The 27995-nt window shown below is 28.9% G+C and overlaps 1 protein-coding gene across 3 annotated transcripts in view; it reads right to left on the reverse strand.

Moving 5' to 3' along the window:
- Positions 1–3350: 3350 nt before the first annotated feature.
- Positions 3351–27995, reverse strand: part of LOC119687336 (probable phospholipid-transporting ATPase VA) — a 53588-nt gene continuing 28943 nt past the window's right edge. Inside the window, exons 3-17 of one of the 3 annotated variants that reach the window (XM_038101618.1) lie at positions 11797–11977; positions 11521–11700; positions 10207–10331; positions 9455–10137; positions 9010–9397; positions 8587–8909; positions 8116–8488; positions 7869–8027; positions 7633–7801; positions 6064–6234; positions 5805–5990; positions 5432–5632; positions 5187–5374; positions 4889–5029; positions 3351–3754 (exon numbers count right to left, since the gene is read on the reverse strand). In XM_038101618.1, coding sequence (XP_037957546.1) covers positions 3706–3754; positions 4889–5029; positions 5187–5374; positions 5432–5632; positions 5805–5990; positions 6064–6234; positions 7633–7801; positions 7869–8027; positions 8116–8488; positions 8587–8909; positions 9010–9397; positions 9455–10137; positions 10207–10331; positions 11521–11700; positions 11797–11977 — 3517 coding nt within the window. In that variant the 3' untranslated portion in view covers positions 3351–3705. The remainder of the gene's footprint in view (positions 3755–4888; positions 5030–5186; positions 5375–5431; positions 5633–5804; positions 5991–6063; positions 6235–7632; positions 7802–7868; positions 8028–8115; positions 8489–8586; positions 8910–9009; positions 9398–9454; positions 10138–10206; positions 10332–11520; positions 11701–11796; positions 11978–27995) is intronic. The other 2 variants (XM_038101620.1, XM_038101621.1) reach the window with 2 other exon arrangements.

A 27995-nucleotide genomic window follows, 5' to 3' on the forward strand; every position in this document is an offset into this window, starting at 1 on the left:
ATGTTCAAGACACAAACAAAGAATTTTATTGTGTTTTACAGCATTCTTTAGGCGGGCTTTACTGTATCCATTTTTCAAGCTAACGTTCTAGTTGATGTATCTGTTCCTTCACGCCTATAGAAGCTTCTACAAAGGATTTACCTAATGTAATCAAAGTTGTATAACCACCAAATTACTATATTTGCCCACAAGAGCTCCATCAAATGGTAGTATGTAAAGTTTTACACCTTGTTTAAAAACTTAAAACATTGACTAAACGATGGAATCATTAAGTCAATATTATTATAATAAATAGAGGCTAAACATGTGCTTTAAACTTTCCAGTAATCCTACTTTAAACCAAATTTATTTTTGCTTGGTAATACAATGTCCATGTAATGTAAAACTATGGATCTCGTCTAATATGCAATATTCTGCGATTTGTATCAGAAGTACTAAGCAAAACAAATCACTGAAAGAAAGTTAAATTTCTTTAGTTTAGTTCAAAACGTTTATTAATTAGAGGATATAAAATCCTTATTATAAATTTATTCTGTTATATATATATCCCATATGTTATTTTGTACCCAACTTCAGATTTATTTTTTCATTATTGTATTTTATTTTTATTGCAATTTATAGAAATTGTAGTCAGAGAACAAAACTTATCCATCCGCGATAAATAAATTGCTTAAGTGGTGCTGTCAAACACAATGACTTTGCACTTTGTGAACTATTACTTACTTACTTACTTAGTTGGCCATTAGAGACATGAGTCATCCAGCTAGCCCGATTAATTGCTTGTTGTCGCCAGTTTGTAGTACCGAGCGCCCCCAAATCATTAGTCACCTAGTTCTTCCACCGAATATGTGGACGTCCTCTATCGTGTTTTTCATCTCGGGTACCGATTTGCACGAAATGACTAAGCCAGCGAAGCCGCTGAATTTTTATGTGCTTAATTATGTCAATGTCGAACTTTGTAAACTATTGTACAACAAAATTAAAAGCATTAAATTTAAAGTTATAATCCGAAAGTACCACATTCATATGCATCTTCAGTTGGGATTATCCGCGATATAGATAATGTTGTATAGAATAAAATAAAGGTAAGATTCTTGGAGACATCATGCAACAGTAATCATAATCGTATTATTTAAAGAAGTTCTACCACTACAAACAAGTAAAGTTCTCATATTGAACTAATTTTGAATTAATTTGATTAGATACTGAGGCAAATTAAGATAAACTCAAAAATTAGTCTATTATATCATATTGGATCGTATGCGACTGTTATATTTAACTCAAGGTAGATATGTAGGTTGGACTGGTAGCTTTGTTTCCAAAAAAGCCCACTTGAGCTCAAATAATGGCCCTTTGTAGTACCACAGGAGCAGCATTTGTACGTACATAGATTTAAATCCGTATACACTCAACGCCGAAAAGGGTAACGTCTTCCCTATTAGGTAAAGAAAAATCAATCGGACAGTTCTACAAACTTGGCCAGGTCCTAATATTACAGGATGACAGCTCAGCTAGATCGGTGAGAAATAGAAATCCGAAGATTTTTGATCTTTTTCTAGCTAAAGAAGGGCACTGACACCTCGGTCTCCTCCTCGTCCTCAGAGCTACAACCTCGACAAAAGTTGTTGTAGGGTAGACCCAATCTCATAGCATACTTTTCTATTTCGCAGTGGCCCGTCAGCACACAGATATCGTGGTTCTTAGCATATTTAACACAATACTGCTATTGAATTTATTGTTTCTAAAAGTTTGTCTTATACAAATTATACTCGTATTGTATTAGTTTTTAAACCCAACTAATTGTTATTAGGGGGGCTGTTGTGGAAAATGATACAATAAAAATACTACTGGTCTTTGGGAGTTTTTGGCTGTAAACTAGTGTTAAATATTTTCTGCAATTTCTAGATAACGCTGAATAAAATAAAAGAGTTCTTTAATTAAAAATAATTGGTTCGCGTTTATTATTAACAATATATAGTTTTAATTTAATAACATACATTTTTAATATTAAAATTATTTCTAGTATAATTACTTTGTTTACATTTTACTAAATGCTAATTTAGAACATTTTTAGTAATATGAAGTAAATTTTAATAATTTATTTTACAAAACAGCAAAAATTGTTACTGAACTGCTTTGCAAGTGCTTTACACTTACTTAATACTTAAATGTGTGTTTAAATTCAAAAAAATATTTTATTTATAAAAAACTAAATTCCTACTACGGTACAAAAATAAAAATAATCTCTAGGTTTAATATTAACGTTTAATTTTTTTTTTTTTTTTTGAGATAAAATTTAAATAAATGATACATCATTTTTATAAAAATTTAAATTCAAGTTGTGTAGAAATGTAAATGAACTATAAGGTAAGTAATACTAAGTCTAATAATTTTTAGTTGTTTTTAGTTGTCAATTAAAAAACAGTTTTAAATGTTTTTCATATTCTTTCGTTTCTCTTTTGCTTTCGTATAAATTAATAAATTTTATTTAACAATTCTTACTACTTGCCTTTAGGAATATATAAATTTTATATATATATGCTTTTTTATATAAAGTTTTAATAATTCTGTCAGGATATTTTTTTTATTTTAGTAACGTTTTAACTTTCCTTTATCTTTTAAAATAATTTGCAAGAGTGTACAATCACAGCCTTTTATGAATTTATTCATTCATTTGTGTAAATAAACAGTTTCTAATGCTTTTAGTTAAATATTTAATATCTTAAAATTACGCATATGAGCCAACATGTTATATAAAAATAGTTTAAACAATATTTATAAAATAAAATTTTTGACACAATTTCAATAATTCTTGTGTTATCCGTGTGGTATAAAAAATGTTTCTTTTAAGTATTTAAGTAAAAAAGAAATAAAGTTAAATGTATAAAAAAATTAGAGAACTAATATATTATGATGTGCAGCAAGTGTGAACTTTTTAAAAAAAATTTATAGACATCAAAATATTTTAGAAATTGTTTACTATAAAACAAATATATTGAATAAGTTGAAAAGTTAAATTTTTCTTTTGCAATGCAAATACAAAAAAAAAAAATAAATAAGACATTACTAAAATAATTTCGCTTTATTGATGTGCTCAAAAAATAATTTTTGCTTGAATTTCTAATTTTTTTAAACCTATTACTAAATATACTGAATATGCTTAAAAGTATTTTTGCCAATATATGTATAATTTAAACTAAACATAAAAAATTTACTAATTTACAAATTCTTAATACAATTGTCATAAGGCGCTCGATAATATATTAAAAACACAATAAATAACCTATTTAGTTGCTTTAATGAATTAACATAATTAATTAATTCTTATAAACTTAATTAACATTTTAAAATATAATATATACATATTACAAAAATTAAAATACGCTAACTCTATACTAATATATGTATTCTACTTAATACACAAACTGCATCTAAAACGCAAATGTAGCGCATGTGAAACGCATTTGAAGCGCGTGTGAAACGCATGCAAATAATGCGCAACTAAAAATCAAATATTTTAAATAAATTATATATGAAAAATATAATACAGTTTTTAATAATTTAATATTCTTGTGTAACAAAAATTCTTGTTGTCGTGAACGTAGAGATGTTTGCAATTGTTTCTGTATTAAGTGATTGGTTAAAGTTTTTGATAATTGGTTAAAGTCTTCTAAAGCCAATCATTCAACCTGTCGACGTTAGTAATCAAGTAATCGAGGTTATAATTTGATTCTTAGACCCATAATCGGCGACTCTAAAAAGAAAAAAAATTATTTTTTGATCATTTTATATTTATTATTTTTTTTATAAGCTATAGTCTGCTTATAACAAACATTGATTTTGTTTTTTTTTACATTTTTTTTACATATATTAAACAAAGTATAAATAGAAAATTACAAGTAAGAAATGAAGAAAATAAATAAAAATATTTGTACAAAGTTTGCATATTACTTAAATCAAATAATAGTATAGTAGATTATGTAGTAGCGAAAAACTAAGTCCACAATCAATTTTGAAGACTTACTTATTCACAGACCTTATATTCATATAAGACAAATGGTGTCTTGATGACTTTTGCTTATAATACTGTATAGAATTGTATTTTGCTATAAATTTTCGTTAAAATGAAAGTTACTTCTGTCGAACAAATTGACCGGTGCTAATATACGTATTATGCATTATTATTTATATATATCGGTCAAATAAAACAATTTCTTATCCTGACGCGTGGAATATTAAATAAGTGATTTTCACTAAACAGGATAGACTTAAAGATATAATTTGATTAATTTATTATTTATTTATTAGTAACATAAGTACGTTAAGAAGACAATTTCTCATTTCGGAAATATCAATATACTTTATATAACTAAAAATAGTTGGGTCATTCCCACACTGATAACTATTGATATTTTTTTTTTGTTTTTGTAGATGAGAAGATGGACATTGCATAAAGCAGCAATGTCAAAACAAATTTTGATGTCTAAAAATTGTTCAAAAAATTTTAGAATTAATTTAAAATATTTAAACATATAATTTAAAACATATATAATATAAAATATATTAAAATATATATATATCGAATTAATAATATATACATCGAATTAATAATATTATAAAAAAATTGATTTAATAAAAAAAATTAGGATTGAAATAAAGAATGAATTAATTAATAATAAAAACTGCAACAGCAAAAATAAATAATAACACACAACTTAAAAATCAACTTGTAAAAATCAAAATATTAAATAAAATACCAAAAATTCATATTAATTATTAATGTTTAAGTATAATTTTAATTTCGCTTAAAGTGCATTAAGGAATAATAATCACAAAATTTATAAATTGTTTTTAAATTTATGTTGACTTTAGTTGTGTGTTGTTTTACCTATAAATTGATGATGCAGATGTAGACCTTGACCAAGTAACTAATAAACCCTCACCTCTACTGCGCTGGACTTTAGTTTGCAATAAAACTTTAGTGCATTCATCTGGACGTATAGAAGTTTTTAGAGTTGAAAAAAGTAAACTGTAAAAAAATACAAAAAATACAAAAGTATTTATTTATTATAATATAAAAAAAAATTAATATTGCTTCAGAATTATACAGTAGAAAATTTCTTTACATAAAGAAATAATTTTAAAATATTTAAAAATATTTGTATATGCAAATTTTAAAAACTTACCGTGGAAATATGGCAACTACTGTGGATAAAATTATAACTAGCCAATGTACTGCAGAGGCAAAACAATGAAATATCACCCAATAACTAGAAGGCAGTCCGAAGCAATTAACGCAGATAGAATTATATACTATAGAGAAGGCATAAAATGAAACAAAACTGATAATAATAGAGAGCACATGAAGAATAGTCTGGAAAGAGGCACACATGTTAAATTTTTATAAAACAATAATAAATATTTAACTTACCCAAGAACGTATCTCAAATGCACCATGTAACAAATTCGCCATAAGACAAGAAGCAGTTATAGTGGTACCAAATTCCCAAATACCGACATCCGATTCGGCATATGAACACAAAGCAACAAAAAATATTACCAAACTTTGATATAATGAGTCCAATAAAATTAACCAAAAGTCATGCGGCTTATAAGCAAGTCCTAGACGACCCTTTTATATAAAATTATACAAAAATATTATAAATAAATATACTTTTATATATTACATTTTTTGATTAAAAAAAGCTAGGAAGTTATGCTACATTATAAGTGCAATAAAACAAAAAAAAATAATAGATATAAAACTAATAAAAACATAATTATCGAATATTAATTTTATTTACATTTTTATAAAGATGAGGGTATTTTAGAAGCAAATCCTCAGGCACACGCTTATCGTAAACGCCAATTGCAAGTGGCGGTAAGGAAGTAAATATCAGATTATACAACATTAAATACATTTGATCCATCATTACAGAACCTGAGAAACCACAGTAAAGCTGGTACCAAAATATTAGAAAAACAAATGCCTAAATAAAAAAAAAAAAAAAAATATAATTTTAAATAAATACTTTTAAAGTAAGAACTTTTAAATAATCTTACCGCATTTTTATAAAAAAAGTAAAGTATCATACGCGATAATCGGTCATAGCACCAAAAACCATGTGTTAACAACAACCGTTCTAAGTAACGGAAGCGGGCTACTGTAAAATCAGCAGCCATAACGGCTTGGGTACCTTCTTGACCTGAAATACCTACGCCAACATCTGCCATCTGAAAAAGAAAAAGTTATTTAAAAACTGTTTAAGTAAATTAATTGTAATTTTGAAAAAACTTATGAACCTGTCAAATTTGCACGCAAATGACTTTCTAATATATGTAATATTAATTTTAATTATTTATATATTTTTTGTTGCATATTAACAATCTTTGAAAACTAAAATATTGATTGTTATTAAATTGTAGATCATCGTTCATAAACGTGCTTCGATAGAACTATTTGGAAGTACATTAATTTCAAATAATTAATTTCATCAAACTAAAAAATTTAATTCTCAAGAATTAAACACAAACACCGCCTTTAACAGAGGTCCAAAACTATTAACATTCAAATAGATTCATGGTTATCCATAGGAATAGGAATAAACAGGGTTCCAGCTTTCAACGGAGCAGAACACTGCGATCATGGTTGATCTTTTGTGCTGCTCTATGGTTATCCATTGTGATTTCGAAAATAGAACGTAAATAAAATTCACTTGTGCTTGCGATTTAGATAGTATATCAGTTTTAATGCATTACCGTTATAGCTGTGTAATATACCATAATTTAAATATACTTAATGTCTTACAGTAACGGATATTTGAGAGTTACTTTTCGATGGCTTTTCAGAAAATAGTTTTTGGCAAGTTAAGAACAATCGGCACAAAGACGATCATTTTAAAAATAGTATGATAGAATTGAGTAAGAAAATTAAATACTATGAGCTAAGCTGGACGAATCTTGCCATCTCAACAGATCACATACATATATCAATAGGAGTCGAGCTGATGTGTTTGCTAGGGTTTTGTATATGATTCGTAAAAACAACCACACTGCTGTAAGGTGCAGAGACTTGGACAAAAACCAATAGTGATGAAAACACACAAAGCATTTAATAGTCACTGATTGAAAACGTGGTAGAGTAAGTCCCTTACTAATAATATGATAAGACTAGTTGAAGAAGGCTATTAGACGCGGTTACAAGAACGATATATGTCTGCAAAGGTCAACTAAATAAGTAAAGAGGTATAAAGGATTTATGTCTGAAGCATTTGTTTAAAATTTGATAAACAATACTAAGAAAATTATTAAATTTTGTATATGTGAACAGTGAATCTATATTGCACTGTGTATGTAGAGAACGGAACCAAAAACATGACGTATGGATAAAGATTTTAGCAATATCAATTAATGTTTAATAATTTTAGATCCTGATCTTAATGATGGCCAGAGTCGTGATATAGAATCTACTAAAAAATATAACTATAACTATATCTACTATAATATAACTATAACTATAACGTTTAATTTTAATTTTAAAAAAAGGTGACCTGTAGCCATATATAAAATATATAAAAAATATATATTACAAAAATATTGTTTTCAAATTAAAGTTTTTTTGGTTTTTCTTACTTGTATCATAGAAACATCATTAGCACCATCTCCAATTGCTAGTGTGCACAAATTCAATTCTTCTTTTACAATCTTAACTAGATAAGCTTTTTGTAAAGGCGTTGAGCGACAACACAATACAGAAACACAGCTTTTAGCTAATTTTAAAAATGGACGTATTAGATTGGACCTGTAAAAAATTTAAATAAAAATTAATTTACGATTAATAAATTTTTTATAAAGGAAAATTCAAATACCGCATGTCTAAAATAAAAGTTAGTGTTTTGCCATCCACTACCAATGCTTTCTGTTTAGGTCTTGGAGTCATGCCAAAGTGTGCAATTTTTTGTTCATCAAATTCTGACAAATAAAAATTGATAGCCGATTCTGCAGCATCACGTGATCGCGCTACTAATCTGAATACAATAAACAAAAGAAAGTAACATTATTTAATATTAATTGCATTAAAAGAATTATTTTAAATAATAATAAACTAATAAACACCTAATTAATTCCATTTGTTGTGTAAATAATTTAGCGGAATATGCTATATTTATTGCAGTTTCTGGTTTATCACCCGTTAGCACCCATATCGATATACCAGCTGCCATCAATGAAGCAATTGTTTCAGGTACACCATCCTGTAAACGATCTTCAATCCCAGTTGCACCTAGCAATGTCAGATTGCTTTCCAATTTGGCAAAAGAGTCTCGTAATCGACGTTCTCGATTCTCAAGAGACATCTCGATTTCTTGATGATGTGCCCACCAATCAGTGTATTCTGCGGCATTAAGATTTCTCTTCGCCATAACCAATATACGTAAACCTTCGCGAGCATAACGATCTAATTGTTGCTGTGTTTTCTCACGTAGTAAACCTTTAGAGATGGATAAATACAAAATTTAATAAATCATTTTTATTCTCTTTGTTTTTATTTTTATTTTGTTTTTGTTTTTGTTTTTTTTGTAAGCTTACTGTCAATCGAGTTTGGTTTACACTGCGTTAGAACAGGCATAATTGAACTATCAGCACCTTTTGTGTAAAGAATAATTTCTTGTGTACCAGTACGACGTATCACTATGGACATACATTTACGACTTGAGTCGAATGGCAAAATTTTTAGCACTTCATATTCTGTAACGCCAACGTTGGGCAAACTAACTAATATATGATTTGGACTCCGATTTATAAGACAACAGTCGTAGCTATAAGCTGCATTGACTAATGCTAATTCATCCGGACTTTCTGCTTCGTAAAGTGGCCGCCCATCAGCAGTACGATATGTTTGTTTTGATTGTCTAAAACAAATATTAATGAATTATTAATTTCTAAATGCAAAAATAAAGCAATATCAAATCATTAAAAATAAAAACTCACTGACTCTTGCAATTTACTTACGAAAATTTTGTTGCTAGTCTTTTTGATTGCGTTTTATTATTAAGAAACGATGTTAAACTTATAATTTTGGAGTTGATAACCGCTTTTGCTCGGCCTGTTGGAGACACACTATTCGAAATTGATTTCATTTTCAAAGGTGGTGATTCCGAAGTAGGTGTTGTTTCTGCCGAACTGCTGATAGGCGACAGAGAAGGAACATGTGTTTGCATTGGTAGTGCATATGCTGAATTAGGTGGGGGCGATGGTGTCACCGAACGTGATTCTGCTAATCTTGTGTAACGATCAGCTGGTATCGCCGATACTAATTTACTTGTAGTAGCAGCAGTAGAATTGTTTGTTGATTTTAGATTTACTTCTGCAAAGATCAAATTTTGTTGCTTATCAACACCTTCGAAAAAAGTATACATCACAAATTTAAGATATATAAACACACAAAAACAAATACCTTTTAATGTAGCTGAGCACTCTGGGACCACATTATTCGCACTTTGCACCTCAATTATGCCGCTAGCATTCATTAAATCCCTATGGGGTGCTGCACTTACTATTACCGTATTACATATTGCCAAAACTAGAAGAAATTCTTGTATGCGTTGGCTATTATTTGATAAATACTGTCCAGAATTTAAAAAGTGGGACATATCATCTAAGAGTGTTGTATTTGCTATTAAAGGTGGAGCTGGCGAACCAGGTCTTGAATACATTTTTTCCAACTCCGATGGTGGATGGTTATAATCAGTGCCATTTACAACACAGCGTCTAAAGAGCATTTTATTTTCTGTAAGTGTCCCTGTTTTATCAGAAAATATATGTTGTATTTGTCCTAGTTCTTCTGTGATATTCATTGCTCGACATTCGGTTTTTTTATTTGTATCATAGTCGAAGAGATCAACATTATTATGTATGTGATATACTTGGAGTATTTTACATAGTTCAATTGTAACATAAAGTGACAATGGTATCATAACCTGAAGTATTATAATATAAGTCCAAAAGGTCAATAAACCTTCATAATCGGGATCAACTTTAAAGGGCAAAAATGGCACAGGAAAATGTTTAAACGAACTTAACCACATTTTACTGCCAACTGCACCAACTACACATAGTACTAATAAAATTATCACACACCTATAACACAATTAGAGAGAAACAAAAATAATTATATTCAAGTTTTTAAAATGTTAGATAATTATTCACCATATCACATCAATATTCATTTGCTGCTCAACCTGAGAACGTTTATAACGGGGCCCACTATTATTTAACATTGACTTGGTTTCATGTCCTGCATAGACAACGATTCCTTCAACGTAGTCAGTATTCTAAAAATAAATAAATGTTTTTAGACAATTATAATATCACATAAACACAATAATAACTTATATACGTATATACGTATTCTGCAAACATTAAGCAAATTATTTAAAAAATGAAATTATCTTGGATTAGGGAAGAAATTAGACAAAAGAGGTCAGAGTTGTCAAAACGAAAGATGGGGAATTTTTTATTGTGACAACGTTGGGTCGCATACAGTGTCTTCACTAACACCTTGTTACCACGAAAGGCCTGGCCTACGTCATTACTTTAGAATTTTACAATAAAAAGGGCAATATTTGAGTCCAGAAAACTGTTTTTCAATTAAAAAAAATTTTTTATTTTGACTAAAAAATGTCAAATACCTTTTGATTAAAAGAAAGGCACAAATGAGCTATAAGAGTTAATCATTCATGGAATAATTTGGGAATTATTTGTAGTGAAGATTATGTTTGTTTGTTGTGGATGTGAAGGAGAATTCTGATACTTATTTGACATTCGAAATGTTTATATACATTTTTACATTTAATTTCTAAAGCTATTTTAAGATCGAATTCATGTCTGAACTATGCAGTTTAACATATTAAATATTGCTCCCGATAAATCGCTATTTACAGAGATAAATAATTTAACTCGATATTAATCAGGTTTGAGGCAAGGTTCTGTGAAAAGCTCTTTAAAAATTGTTAATTACAACAATTATTATGTTGTTTAACCTTAACTAAACTATGAAACATAAACAATTAAATATAGATTTGATGAACTTTTAAACACAAATTATTTAATCAAAATTTTCAAATATAGATATTTGAAGAGATCTTAATGAAATTGTGGGTCGGTCAATAACATTGGAAAGGTAAGCGAAATAAACTCCAATGCTGCTGTGTATACAAAAATGGGCAACATAATTTGTCTTGATCCATTGCGCCATACACAGTACACAATGCTTTCAGGTGATCTACAACGATTTGAGTCATTTAAATGTCATTCTTAAGCTTAAACCTCTTTTTTTATTTAACATGTTAAATTTGCGTAGTGGAGACTTAGCATTAACCGATCCAGATATCTAATTTGTTATATTTATTTAGTTTGTATTGTCATGTTTTTTAAATTAACTCAATTTTTATTAATCACGAATGAAAGAAAGAACGGAGTGAGTATACATTTCACTTTTTTTATTTGAATGAAGTTATTTACCTTAAGCCTACTTTCCCGGAGTAATAAATTCTCAGTTGATATAGGTACGCGTTCTCCTGTTGAGTGTATCAAGGCACCGTGAAATCTATATAATTTTGTGGTTGGCGCATCAGCTTCAACACGACTCACAAATTTACTAGGTGTAAAGATGTTTTGTTTATCAGTGAAACCCCGTACAACCTATAATGACAAGTTTATACATATATATATATTTATATAAATTTAATATAAATAAATTAATAACTTCATTTTTTTTATTGCAAGAATTTTGCTCACCTCTCTACGTTTGAGATTTGTTTCACCATCTAAATCACAAGTGTCTATATAACAAACCCCATGGGGGTCGCTAGTACGCAACAGTAAAATATCTGCTGGCACTGTTTCATTATTTGATAAGTGTACTATATCACCAACATGCACATCCTGCCATTTCAGTTTTTGATAGCGCTCCGTTTCTCTAAAAATATATAATTGGAAAATGTGTTAGCTTAAAATTCTTCATTTAAAATCTAGATGAATAATAAAATATATAGTATATATATACATTCTTATATTCTTACAAACGAAGCAATAAAACTCTGTAAAATAGGTTCTATACTACTTTTTGTTGACACAACAGAATTTAGAGACCTACTCTAAACCCAGAAGCGGGAACAATAGACCCGACGATCTCAGTGCCAAATCCTTGTTACAAAAACAACAACAAGAGAATAAGGTGGTAATCCTTATGTGAATAGACAACGAGTAGTTCTAAACCCTCTAAACCACATAAATTTCTATTTAAAAGTCAAATAGTCTCTGAATTCCTCAAGAAATCTTGTTAAATAATAAAGATTGGATTATCCATTGTTAAATAATAGGAAATCGTTAGCTATGCTATTTGATACTTATTCTACTTAGTCTTCTGCTTCGGTAGACACACCATTCTATCATTAAAGTCTCACTTCGATAAATTCTGCAGAGTAAGTTCTATTAATTCTTAAATAAGCGATCATAAGCTTTAAACTCTTTGAATATTAGCACCTGAAGGGTCAATAGAATAGCACAATAGAGAAAAAACAGCTAATGATAACGTAAGGTATTGATAGTTAAAGATTAACTATAAAATTTATCGAAAAAATTAAAAAAAAAAACTAACTATAAAGAGTTATAAACTTTAAGCCTTTTCTTGTACAAAACGTGTTCAATTTAGTTAAAAAGACATTTAATGGATTAATAATCCATTATTTCTATCCAATTATATCCATTATGTATCCAATGTTATTTGCATACATTGTCATTAAAATATAGAAAGTTTTTTGTTTTTTGGGATTTTTTCAATACCTTGAATTTTGGTAAATATTAAAAATAGAGCATATATTTTTTATAAGTTTCATTTAAATCTGTTCAGATTTATTTCAAGAATGTTGCACATGATTGGCAAAAAAAATTGACCACTTGATTCTATTTTAAGTTTACCATATATTATTTTTGATAAGTTTTATTTAAATCCATGCAGATTTATTTTGAACATGTTGTAGATCAACTCCAAGAAATTTAATCATTCGAACAAATGTCAATTAACTTCGATATACATAAGTATATGGCCCAGGTAAACACTCTCAAGTCTGTTCATCAAGTTTAATTTTAATAAAAACATCATATCGGTCATTTGTTTACAAATCGGACACCTTTTTAACCTCATGATCTCCAATTTGGCTGAAGTTTTTTTGATGAGCTCGGAAAAAATTTTTTTTGATTTTTTTTTTCTAGGAGATATGGACCCATGGGGTTTTAAGGATTGACATTGTAAATGTAAAATTAAGGTTTCAACGTGTAAACCTAAGACAATTCTCAAAAATTCTATGTTTTAATATGATATATATTTTTTTTAATTTTATTTTAAAATTGGTTGTTTGTTCGAATCAAAGTTAGCTGAATCTCATCAAACCAAAATTGTAAATCTAAATATTTAATTTTAATGTTATGATATATTTTCTTAATGGGTACATTCCAGTGTTGTTCCATACCTAAAAGCGTAGTGCTTTTAATTACAAATAGTGTGACTTATAGTAATTGTAACATTTAAGTTTATTAAATTTTTAGGAGTGAGTATTCGGTTGCGTGGATGACTTTTTGGCCTACATTTATTATGTATAAAGGCACGACATATAAGACACATATGGTGATAGAAGAACAGCACCTACAATACGAATTTACAATTCTGAAATGAAATTTCCATGTTGAAGTATTTTAGACAATTATTGTTTACTCTTCAATAACACGAACGGTGCATTGTAATTACAACGTAAAGCAGGCGTGGTATCTACTAACTAAAGAAAATATTTAATTTCAAAAACACTATTTATACATACATAGTACAGACACATCATTAGATAGCCATATACCACAAAGCAATAAGTATTGAATGTCATGGTCAAAATTATTGTAGTCTTTACCTACGTAGTACTCATCCTTATTATGTGTACAGATGTTACCGATAATTATGTTTAGATATTTGTAACGTGGTCATGTGTTTTTTGGGTTCATTGAAATAAACTTATGCGTACAAAGTACTATAACATTTTTAATACAAAACATTCCATTTGCTGTGTATTAGCACGGAAATTTAAAGAAAAATTATTAGACGCTTTTACTGTAGGCTGTGCATTGTTCAGAAGTAGCTAGATTTCACATGAACAAATTGTATAGTTCCAATCTGCACAACTATACTCTATCCCAACCTATGACTACTCGTGCATAATACACTTATGCAGATTATTTGGAAGTTTCGCAGCACTTTTGATGAATTTGTCTAAAAAGTCTAACGGACCAACTTTTATTAGTTCCAACTTCTATTAGTTACAATTTTCTTAATTTCCAACTTTTTCAGTCAGACTTTTTACAAAAATATTTACACAGCAGGGTCAACATATTTAGTCTTGTGGGGTTAATATAGTTTTTGATCGCTGATTGTGCGGAGTAAAAAACACTCTGGATTAGATTAATATACAAATAAGACGCACAACTAAAATAAGCTCTTTGAGGAACAATTACAAATTGACCGAGGGGTAAATTAGTCTAAGTAGCGAAATCTGAAACCCCGGTATAAACGAAAAAATAATTATTTATGTGGGTTCTAAAAAATGCGCAAAAATATAATAAAATTCTAAAATTTTTTAGAATCTTTTTGGTTGACATAGTTATTGATTTAACATAGCACCTAAGAAACCGAAGTTCATTGGATATGATTCGCATAGTTCAGATTGCAGTGATCTATATATGATCTCGAATAATAAAAAGGCATAATAACAGTTCTGTGCTCATAATCTGCAGATCCGTATTAAATAATCAAGTCAACACCTATAAGTTCATAGTTTTTATATGTTCTCTAATTTGACGAACGTCTTAGTATATAGTATATATAGTATCAGAAGAGCATTTAAATAATAAAATAATGTTAAATAATAAATGCAATAAATGTGTAAATTCAATAGTTAACATATGTGATTGTTTTTAAGAATGTATAAATCCCATTTTAATAGAAATCCGTATCTAAAAGGGATACTAAAAAGTATGCATCGTTTATTACACTACATAAACACCACACAGTTAATTATTTCTTTATTACAACTATTTTGAGTACAAATATTTTCGAATAAAGCATGCATGATCGATCAATGCGTACCCTTAACCATATAAATTACTTCTAGACACATTGACATAGCCATAAATATAGTAATGTTAATACCAAGATAGTTTCGCATACTAAACTATTTAATTGAATTTCACTAAAGAGACATAATAAATCCATGCGGCAATGTAGGTCACGAGTTCTTTTCCATTTTTTCCATTTCTTTACAAATGTCATGTTGTGTTTACGTTGTTATAATAGCAGAGCTATTTAACTATAAAAACCAAATCCATTGTCACAAAGTAAATACGGCACTGGGCTGATGCATGTGCTGCTGTTGACATTGCTACTCCCAATAATAACACAAATTAGTACAACAGAACTAATAAACCAGATTGGGGTATGAGTACTGCATTATTACTATTGTACGTTGGCAATTTAATGACTGGTAATCGCCAAGGAGTTTACTTTCATTAACAACAACTATATACATTATAAATGCTTATTCGTATTGCCCCTTTACTTCTAAGAACAAAATTATTTAGCATGTCAACTTCTGATTAAAGATAAAGTTTCGTTTTGGTATGAAAACTTTGAAAAGTTGTGTTACTTAAGTTTTAATACAATCATTGATTGAGTTTTAAGTACTGGTTTTATCCATGTGTGGACGATTCAAGATAAATAAATATGTTTTTGACTCAAGGACATTTTTGTTGACAATATGTCATTTTTAACGTTATTTGATACGTTGTATTGATAAATGAAATTTTGTTCTTAAAAACATATATCAAAATAATAATTACTTATAACATATAAATTTTTATACTTTTTGAAAGACCATGGCATGACAATATTCATATTTTAACCAATATGAATATTGAACAAAAAGAGGAAAAATCTGTAGCCACAAAAAAAATTTTAAAAAATGTGTAGACTTAAATTAGACTTCATTCCGTAAAATAAAATTAATTTATAATATTAATCGGACTCATCGAAAAAATCGGACTCAATGAGGAGTAGATTAGTCAAAATAGCGAAATCGGAAACCTGGTGCCCTCCAGTAAGCTTCATTGCTATAGCTATTTTATTAAATACATTATACATTATTTACATTATAGTTTATTTTTTTTTTGTTGTTTTGTTACTTCTTAAACTTGACTCTAGAGTTTAGAGTTTTCTAATTTATCAAAAAAATCGGACTTAAAGAAATACTCTAAAACTATAAAAGGTAACTTAACTAATCTCTAGATCAGAATGAAAAATCCTCTAACTACAAATATATTAGTCATCGCTACTAATTTGATAGGCGTGAGTTCTAAGCCTGGCACTTGCAGTCCAAACAAATTATATACGGACTATAAACTAATTAAGAAATTCGAATACTTCCCACCACAATAACAGTGATATAGTAATTTAATTTGGATATAAAAACCAATTCAAAGATATAGAATATGCAAAAAAAGACTTTTTACCTTTTGATTCTTTTTCACTTTTCACCCTGATATGATCCTGATATGATTTTTTAACAATAGTTATAATTGAGCCAAATGCAACAACTTTAGCCAACTTTAATTACCAAAAGATATTATAATCAGGTTTTTAGTATATCAAAAGAAAACTTATTATTGCCAAAGATTGTAAACAATATGCTCGATACTTCATTTAAGAATACCATTAACACACTCTCAAGAGAGTGTATTCAACTCGAGAAATTTCTAAATATGTTGACAATTTCATAAAAGCACATATCCCAATAGTCTAGAATAAGAACTCAAGATAATTCATTTGAAAGGTCAAAATTAATTCATTTGACAGTTCATTGGCTTGTTTACAAGCGTAGGAAGACATTTTGATTTTTGTGTTTCAGAAAAGAAGCTGTGTATGATGGAGTTCTCAAACGTGATAATATCATTGCTTTATATTTGACTAGAAAAACAAGAGTGGTTATCGTTCGAGACCTATAAATCATTTCTGTCTCGTACCATAGCTCGCCCGACGCCTAGGAAGTGGACCAAAGAAAACAGTACCAACATTAGAAATTATTCGTGAAGTAAAGAAGCGAATTAAGCATAACTCACGCCACAGCTGCAATCAAATCGCAAAGGAGCTGAACGTATCGCGAGAATGGATACAACACATTTTAAAAAATGAGCTCGGACTAGAGCCATTGAAGTTGAACAAAGTGCATGATCTCACCGATAAACAAAAAAAGTTAAAGTCGAAAAAGCCAAAATGTTGATTCGTTTGGTCGAAGATAGTGGGTTGCCGAATTTGGTTTTTTTCTGATGAGTCACCATTCGTAATTGAGCAGTATGTAAACAAACAATATGATCAAGTTTACTTGTCAGAGAGGTTAGTTGAATATTTAAACATACGAATGGCTACCAGAAAGCAGGCGACACCGATGATGATGGTGTGAGCCACCGTAACGATGGATAGATGCTTTCTTTTCGTATTCATTAAGAAATTATTTTAGAGGAAATATATATTTGTATATAATGGATTTATTTTAATAAAATGTATTCATATGCACTTCGAATTAGTTTTTAAAAACTCTTTTTAAATAAGCCTCTGCATACACAATTTGTTTCTGACATATGCTATGTACTATGGTTAATCAGCTCTGCAGAGGTTACTTGAGAGATCCGCTTGGTACGAGCGGACGTGTTGTCACTCAAAGCAATGCAAGCAAAATTACTTTCAACATCAACTGATCTTATTATTGTACATTGTTTTGGAGCACAACGAGAACAATATGGAATGATCGAAAAAAAATTTGATATAGCAAAATATGATCACCACTTTGACAATAAAAAAATCAAGATTTCAGTATTCGGTTAAAAACATTCAATCTACTAATTTATTTGTTTTAATGTTTATTTATATCTTTAATTTAACATAAAATTATACAATTAATTTCGTGCAAATATCTTTCTTGTGGCAAGCTTCAAGTAATTTCAAAACATTAGCTCATAATCATGTCAAAATTGAAAAACAAGATATATGGTATGGTATAGCAAATATTTAAAAGCATGTCGTCAATTAAATATGGTAACTGCTTAGTGTTTTCAGTCCTTCAACAAGTTTTTACAAAACATTCAATGTCAATGCGGCTAATGACATAGACAGACAGACAGACAGACAGACAAACAGACAGACATGGAAATATAAAACGATTCAGTTAGGCCTTAACGCTACAACTAAATTGTAATTGCTAGAAATGAGTAGTAAATAAATTGACAAAAAGAATCACATAACGCATTTATAACAGTGAATAACAGTGAATTGTTCAAAGATGTTTTTGTTGGTGTCTTTAAAAGTACTGAAATTTTGATAAAAGACAGCACTCATTATACTCATAGGATGACTAATAAAACAACAACTTTTAGACCAAGTTCAATTTATACGAATATTCATATACATTTGAAAACAAATGTATCTGTTTTGCTCAATAATATGAATACCAATAATTGAGATAATAAAATAGTGATCACATCTCCGGTACGAAGGCCAAAACTATAGCAAAGTAACATTAACATATTTGCCTACTTTTGGCACCACGCACTGATAGCTGTCCGTTTTTGCTGATTTGACTCTGAAGTGTAGTGACATCTCAACAGATCCAAAAATTTCTCGGAAACGTCCCCATGTTTTTGTTTTTGGTCCATAATACCTATATACATATCAAATACGCTTCCTACAACATCATACGTTCATGTACGATCTATATTTAATAGGTAAGGTAAAGTCTTAAATTGTCAAAGTTTTTAATAGAAAAATTTATCAAAGGTTTTTGTTAACTTCAAGAAAACTATTAAAATTAATAGAAAATAATAAAACAAATTCATTTATTTGTTATTATTTTTATTTTTTATTTTGTTATTATTATATTATTTATTCTTTATAAATTTATTTGTTAAACATTTAAAATAATAGAAATATTTCGAAAAGTAGTAAACTACAACAACAAAAATTATATTTATATTATTTTAATTAATCAATTAATTAAGTCAAATTAATTAAGTTAATTAATTAAGTAAAATTTATTAAGTACACGTGCATATTGACGTTAAAATCAAATTTAATATAGAATTATAATGGAAATAATATGAATAAAAATATATATATTCATTTACAGTCTGGCTAGTACGAATCGTAGAGTAATATTAGCATGGCTTTCCACGTAATACGTTCCTAGATTAAGTTCTATGCACAAGAAAGAAAAAAAATCCTATAAAAAATAATGCCTCTAAAAAATAGTATTGATATTGATATAAAATATAGTATTGAAATTTAACAATTAAAAATAAAAATATAATTAATTCAATTATTCTACAGATGGTTAATGATTTCGTTCTAATATAAAATACAGCAAGTGAATTTGCTAATAAAACTTTCATAGCAAAATAACAAAACTGCAGAAAAAAGTGCGAATGTAAAGGTCAAGTACGGCTTTGGGTCAATTGGTTAGGATGCGCTGACTTTCAGCTTCAAATTTAACAGGGCACGAGTGCAATCTCTGGTACTTGCAGTCTAAAAAAATTATTTACGAACAACAAAGGACAATATATTACAATAATATAAAAATAATTTTTGTTGTAGTAGTTTACTACTTTTCGAAACCAGTCTATTATAATATATAAGTATATAAGTATAATATATAAGTATACTTATATATAATATAAGTATATAATATTTAGAATACGTGTTATTAGATATGTTATTTTCAAATTATATGAAAAATAAAAATTGAAAATTAAATCAACATAGTTAAATTTTTTTTACATAACAACCTTGTCTCATGTAGTAAGAATGGGGCCAGAGAGAAAGCTGAGTTGCATATACAACGCAAAGCCGATGACAACCAGGCACAGAGGTAAACCAAGAACAAGATGGGATGATAACGTTTATGGTGATGCAAGAAAGATTGAAGTACTGAACTGGAAGAAAGTAACAGAGCATCGGGACAGAAGAAGGCAGTTCATGAGGGAGGTTAAGGTTCACACTTGGCTGTAGTGCCAAATAAGAAGAAGATATTGAAAATGTGATTACTATTTTTAAATTAAAATTGCTAAGAATTTGAAAAGTTTGAAATATGTGACAAAAATGATTTTCGAGAATTAGTTTCCAATACGCCAACACATCATGTACTAAAGAATATAAATATTCTTTGTATCGAACTTAATAAATATAACAAATTGATTTTAGCATGCCCTGTGGCATGTTTTTTGTTAAAATATTAAATATTGAAAGTGCATACCAATTATTGAACATGGCCTTAATACTTTCATAATTTAACATGAGTTTAAATTATTTAACGCAAATTGTGAGGAGCCTTAGTGTATGCCTTTCTGCCTTTCTAATATTTTTATGAACTTTATGCCAATTTAAAATGATATAGTAGACTTTTTTGTTTTTTTTAAGCGAAACTACTAAGTTCGAACAGTATTATCGAGAACTACCAACTATCGATGAAGAAGAGTTATCATAATACTTTTCAAGCCATGGTGGGATCTCTATATCACTTTAAAAAAGTAATACTTGGTCAAGTGAATACAGGAAATTGAAATTGCAGACGTAACGTCACTAAAACACTGTAATTTATTAACTAAGCTAGAGATATATTTTATGGATTGTCACTTTCTAGAAATCGTATGCTATTTTACGAACTTAATAAGTGATATAATAATGCACAGAAGTGCTCTTGTTTATATTTTTATACTAAAAATGTAAAATAAAAAAAAATATGTCAATTTAAACATTTTTTTTTTGAGCACTTTAACGAAATATCTTGCATCGAAGCAAAATCCTCGAAAAAATTTGCAAAAATCTTAAATATTAACGTATATTATATTAAGAAAAAAACACTCTTTTGAGATTTTTAAAACTATGAATGAATTCTGAAGAACTGTACATTGTTTATTTGTAAAAAAATAGATGACTTTGCTATATCATGACTATTAGTCCAAAAGTTTGTGCGTATCTCGCTTCAAAGGCCATCCACAGGGAAACAGTGCATGATAGGAAAGGAAAGTTTTTTTTGCAAATATATTTATAAGATAATAAGACATTGATTCTCGCAAAAAGTAGCAATTCTATAGAAATTTAAAAAAATGAAGTTTCTTGAAGAAAAAGACGAAACAATTGTTAAACAAATTAATATGGATCAGCATATTTTTTTGCTGAATACACATAATGTTATGATTTTTGTTTCTTCCAACTCCGTTTTAGAGATAAATGAATTTCTAGGGAAAAATGACATATTGTTTTTACAACATTGCAGCGTTTCGACTCAATAAACTCATGAAGAACATATATAGATTAATGTTTTTCTTTACTCATTCACTAATTAAGCAAACTCAATATTAATTATAATTATGAATAAATGCTTCAGTGTCATAAAAAATTAGCATAATAACGCAATAAAATTATTGCAGCATTTATAAAAGCATTTAAAATACAAAAATATAATGTTCAAGAAATTTCACTTTAAAAATAATTTCTAAACACATATTTATATACATACATATTTATATATATATTTTTATTTAACAACATTTTCAACACTTAACTAATTGGTATGGATTGTGTCTTCGTTTTAATTTCGCTTTCACATAAACACGTCAGAACAGATTGTTATTTCTCATTACCTACTATAATTCATATTCATATTATTTATATTTATTTGTATAAAAACCTTAAGATATTTATTCATTAAAAATTATTTTATTTACATTTAAATAATATTATTTCTCTTTAATGTATTCTCACTGAAATATTCAAAGAACTGTACTTAAACAAAGGTAAGGTATAGTTGCAATTGCAATTCACAACTTAATCGTTCACTAAGATATCGAACAATTTTATATATTATATATATAATATGTTATATTATATATATAATACATTATATAATACATTAATTTACTTTATGCACTAAGCAGCAAGTATCTGCAATCTGCCTATTCTTAATCGTAATAATAAGCATTGAATGTAACTATAGTACTTTAAAGAGATCTTCCACGGATACCCCTATTTCGATCCCTGCCCCTGTCAGCTACGGGCGTAGGCTGATTTGTGACCATTTTTTGCGACAGGCAAATAGTGAGTGGACCCTTACTGTCTCAGCAGCCAGATCAAGGGCTGCTTGGCCCATCTATTCCAAATATAGAACCTCTGACTTAATCTGTAGAAACAAATCTGAGGTTTCTAAGCTAATATCTGTCTTTACGGGTCACTGGTCCATAGGACGGCATGGAGTTAGACTTGGCCTTCCCTGTGGTACCTCATGTAGTGCGTGTCTACCAATACTTGAAGAAATGACACCAGAACATCTGATGTGTTTTTGTCCAGGTCTGGCCAGAACTAGGTTTAAGTTTCTAGGGGCCCCTTTCTTCAACTCACTTAGCGATATCTCCAGCATCAGCATTAGCCAGATTCTTGCCTTTGTTAATGCCTCTGGTTGGTTCTAGTTTGACCCTCTATCTACTACCTACTATTACGAGGTTTTTGTGGACTCAAAACGGCTTTCATCCTTAGCTATTTGAGGAGGATTCGTCCTCCCTCCACCACAACTAACTAACTAACTGTAAAGAGATCCCTTCTTTTTGGGATTATGCCATATCTGGTTTTAATATAAGCATAAGTTCAACAACGAGTGTTAGCGCCAGGTTCCGTAGGCACAGGTTAACACCAATAATCCGCTGCAATTCACTAATCAATCGTTCACTGAGATATCGAACAAATTAGGTATATGGTGCTTTAAACTAATTTGTTTTATGCACTCTTCCTAATTTAAGTATCGACAATCTTCCTTTTTTTAATTGTAATGATAAACATTGAATGTAATCACGGTCCCTTCTTTTTGGCACTGTGTCGTGTCTGGTTTCAATATAAGCGAACTGTTTTTGTTTGCGTAACAATAGATATTTAAGTTCAACATATTCGGTTGCTTGTTGTCATTCAATAAATTGTTCTTCCCGACTCATTTCAATGAATGCCAATCGACGCCTAGTCTGACCATTATTCATTATATAGAATAGCGCAAATTATGGTAATATTGCATAATTTTGCTGCAATAACTGTAATTACATGCAATTCAATGTAAAACGTTATAGTTAAACCGCAATGATCTTGCTTGAAATCGCAGTTCTAATTATAAATATTTGCTTATCTCCTAAGTTGAGATGTCTATCTTAGCTTCGATAGATATTTCTCACTTATTTGGAGCGGACTCACATCACATCATATCATATCGCATCATTAGGTGACTTGAATACCCATCACTATTTGTAGTTTCTTACCCGATCATGTTAGCTCATTAGGTTACTAAAACCTAAAATGGTGTATTATCGATATTTACGTAGCCTTCATTTAACATTTTACAATGTCAAAATACTGCAATCAAATTAAATTAGGTCGAAGTCGGTGACTCAAATTATTATCGCAAACAATTCCTGCTACTTTTTGTGCACAATTTTTTTATTTCCCATAATTTTCAAAGAAACATACTTATATAAAAAAAATATATTCTGAGAATTCTGATAAGAAGCATCTAGCATTTCAAGACTTTCAGTGTAAATAGAGCCCTCACATTGTAAGTATTTAACTTAGCTCATATATTATTCCAAATATATGAGTCTGACAGTATAATTACATAGTTGAAACCAGGAAAGTAAGTGAAGAGGAAGACGCATATAGACCAACACTTTTTTTTAGTAGCCAAAATTATCGAATTTTTGACCTTTCACTGCTATCATGCGCAATCATATTCTTGATCAGTGATTTTAAAAGTTTCATCCCTTCTACGCCCAATACAAAGTTTTGCGTCTTGTTCTTAAAAGTCTGTTGAAATGCTCTGCACATACCACTGTACTCTCTCTCTACTCTCTCCTTCCCATTGTATATAAAAATAATAACTCAATCAATTTAATAATGCTAAAACTCGGCAGTTCGAATTTCTACCGATTATCATTGCATTTTGCATTCCTACGAACTATCAAATCTAAGGTGCGTGTTATAATAAAAGACTTGGTACTATTAAAACAGTTTCTTATTGGGTGCAATGTATATTCATATTCAAATAATAATTAATTTAATTATGTCTCTCTATCTGTTGCATTTATTAATATCTTATCTTATCTTATCTTAGTTTTTTGTTGACATTAAAAATAGGAAAATATTTATCATATTGGACATCGATCACTCTATCAATACTGAACATATATTGTAATTTCGTTACAGACCGATAGCCCGCTTAGGAAAAAATTTTGTCTTCTCGTGCAGCGGGTTTATCTAATGTAGTTCGTTATATATCCACTCGACCATTTTTTACTGTCATGCACTTCCATTTTAGATCTACTCTACATGATATCATCTAACTGTTTAATTATTTTTCAGCGCACACTGACTAGATCAGTGTCCAGCTTAAATGGGTACTTGCATGCAGGGACATCTCAGCACTACTGACGGATGACTACGTAGTTAAATAGTTACTTGAAGTGGAAGAAGGAATAAATCCTCCTCAATTAGATAAGAAAGCCATTTTGATTTCACAATTCCTTGTTATCATGGGTGGAAGAATAGTCAAGTTAGTACCAACGACTGTGCGGCCAATGCTGATACTGAAATATCGCTGAGTGTGCACCTAAAAGTTTAAGCCTGGTTCTAAACAAGCCTGCACATAGTCTTTTACACATAGTGGTGTCTTTTATTTGAGGGTTTGTGGACCTGTACTACAGAAGAAGATACGGAGTAAACCAAGATTTAACCCATGCCGTTCTATAATCCAGTGCCGAGTTAAAACAAATATTAGCCTAGATATTTCTGATTTTTATTTGGAATAGTTTGACTATGTAGCCCTTGACCAACCTGCAAAGGAAGTATTACCCCATTCCATTTTTGCCTGTCGCAAAAAATTGTTTTAAGTTCGCCTTCAGTCGTAGTCCCTACATACCAGGAAGAAGACATGTTATAAGACTGGGTCTAACCTATGATAACTTTTGTGTTGTTTGTGGCTTTGCAGATCAGAAGGAAACTGTACTCTACCTAATTTGTCAAAGTTTTAATATCTTCGGGGCCTCTTTTCTTACCGACATGACAGAGATGTCAGCTTATAAAATCGACATCTTTCTCATCATTTACTATTAATGACTACATCACAATTTATTCATTTTTGCATTAATTATTCTGTATTTCTTGATATTCAGTAACCTCTTTTAGTTTTCTATTTGTTAATTTTCTCTAAGGACTTTGGAATTACACAGGTCAGAATATAAACAAAGTTTTATCATCCTGTTATCAAGTACTCGCATAGAAAATAGAAAACTACGACAGAACTAAAAATAACTGATTGTATTAGTATAAGCCAAACTTAAATTTCTCATCAGTGAAGATACATGTATAGCAAATATATAAATACAAATAGTGTCGAGCTAGATTCGAGCGTGTGAAATAACTGACAACAAAATATCTATGAAATGTAAATTAAATTAAGCGAGTATTGTTTAATTTATTCCAAAAACTTATTTACAATTAATTGATTCATTATTCCAATATTAATATAAAAACTTTCATCCCACGATTGAACTGAAACCAATGAATAATAACTCTTATACATACTTTTTATTACAATTTTATTTTAAAACTTTTATATCAACTTTTGTATCAATTGAATAAGATATTAATTATAATTATAAAGTATGATATGATTTGTTTTATTGTAAATTGAAAAATCAATTAACTTCGTATTAAAATACATCTTACATACATATATTATACTTCTACATAATCAAAATAAAAAACTTCAAGATAAAAATATTAAATGCTTGTATTAGTTAATAACTAACCTTGAATTTAAAATGTATATATATATATATATATACATGTGTATGTATGTTAATAAAAATACAAAAAAAAAAATACAAAAAACCAAATAACAAAAAAACTAAATATACTAAGAAAAACTTAAAGTATGTTCATAAAACTATAAAATAGTTTTTATACAATGCGCACCCAAACCCAGAAAGCAATGAACCCAAGTAAAGCAAAGTTTAAGAGTGAACATATCCAATAATAGATAATAGATAATACAAGAAAAGTAAAATATTATTTCTGTCAACGTGTTCAATTCCATTTCATTAGAACTTTGTATAGATTGGAAAACAAAAAAAGATACAAGATTTATATTAGTGAAATCTTTTACAAATTACCTTCAGTTTAATAATCAAAAGCAACTTAAATATGACATTGAAAACTCAGTTAACAATATAAGATGCTAATATTATTTATGGTATAAAACTCATTCATAAAAACAAAAACTAGTTTTTAATGGAATACTGAACCTATGAGCCTATATAAGACACCCTTCACTAAAATATCTAAGGGCTTCGGAGTTTTGTATAATAAATTAAAAAAATTTTTTATTATTATGTTATAACAAAGTTTAGATACTCAGATTCATAGCAGTATATGTATAATACAGTATACGCCCGCCTTAACATATTAAAATCTGAGTTAGATTTTTTTTTTTGCAAAGCATACATACAATCCAACAGATGCACACATTTACAAATATTTATTGTATGAATATGTAAATTCAATGAAAGAAAGATAAATTCAAGCTTAGCAAAGTATCTAAGAACACACATTAGTATTGCTGCTAATATAATGTAGAACTACAATATATCGACACAATAAAACTGGCTAATATTGGCAATACGTTGTCTTTCCAAGCAGTTCTTAAATATTAATAACAGGTAATAATGGTAAAAATGGTAAAACGAAATATAAAAACAAATAAATACGCTAAAAGCTAAGAAATCAATATAAAACAAAACAAAGCAGAATAATAATAGACCATATAGTCTGTTGACAGCGTTTGGTTTGGCAATTCGCTCAAAACAATTACATTTTATTAAAGTGTGTAGGGTACCGAACATTTAAATAAAAATCAAATGCACGAAACTGGATTAATTATTTGTCATAACTGTGTGTGATGTCAGAAGTAGATATAAGAATGTTTCCAAACATTATTAACTTTTATTTTTAAACGTTTATCGAGTCTCTTGATATCAACATGAACCAAAGCAGAATAATAATAGACCATATAGTCTTGTTGACAGCGTTTGGCTTGGCAATTCGCTGAAAACAATTACATTTTATCCAAGTATGTAGGGTACCGAACATTTAAATAAAAATCAAATGCACGAAACTGGATTAATTATTTGTCATAACTGTGTGTGATGTCAGAAGTAGATATAAGAATGTTTCCAAACATTATTAACTTTTATTTTGAAATATTTATCGACTCTCTTGATATCAACATGAACCAAAGCAGAATAATAATAGACCATATAGTCTGTTGACAGCGTTTGGTTTGGCAATTCGCTCAAAACAATTACATTTTATTAAAGTATGTAGGGTACCGAACATTTTAATAAAAATCAAATGCACGAAACTGGATTAATTATTTGTCATAACTGTGTGTGATGTCAGAAGTAGATATAAGAATGTTTCCAAACATTATTAACTTTTATTTTGAAATATTTATCGACTCTCTTGATATCAACATGAACCAAAGCAGAATAATAATAGACCATATAGTCTGTTGACAGCGTTTGATTTGGCAATTCGCTCAAAACAATTACATTTTATCCAAGTATGTAGGGTACCGAACATTTAAATAAAAATCAAATGCACGAAACTGGATTAATTATTTGTCATAACTGTGTGTGATGTCAGAAGTAGATATAAGAATGTTTCCAAACATTATTAACTTTTATTTTGAAATATTTATCGACTCTCTTGATATCAACATGAACCAAAGCAGAATAATAATAGACCATATAGTCTTGTTGACAGC

This window comes from Teleopsis dalmanni, chromosome X (assembly GCF_002237135.1).
Source record: "Teleopsis dalmanni isolate 2A chromosome X, ASM223713v2, whole genome shotgun sequence".
Taxonomy (NCBI): Eukaryota; Metazoa; Arthropoda; class Insecta; order Diptera; family Diopsidae; genus Teleopsis; species Teleopsis dalmanni.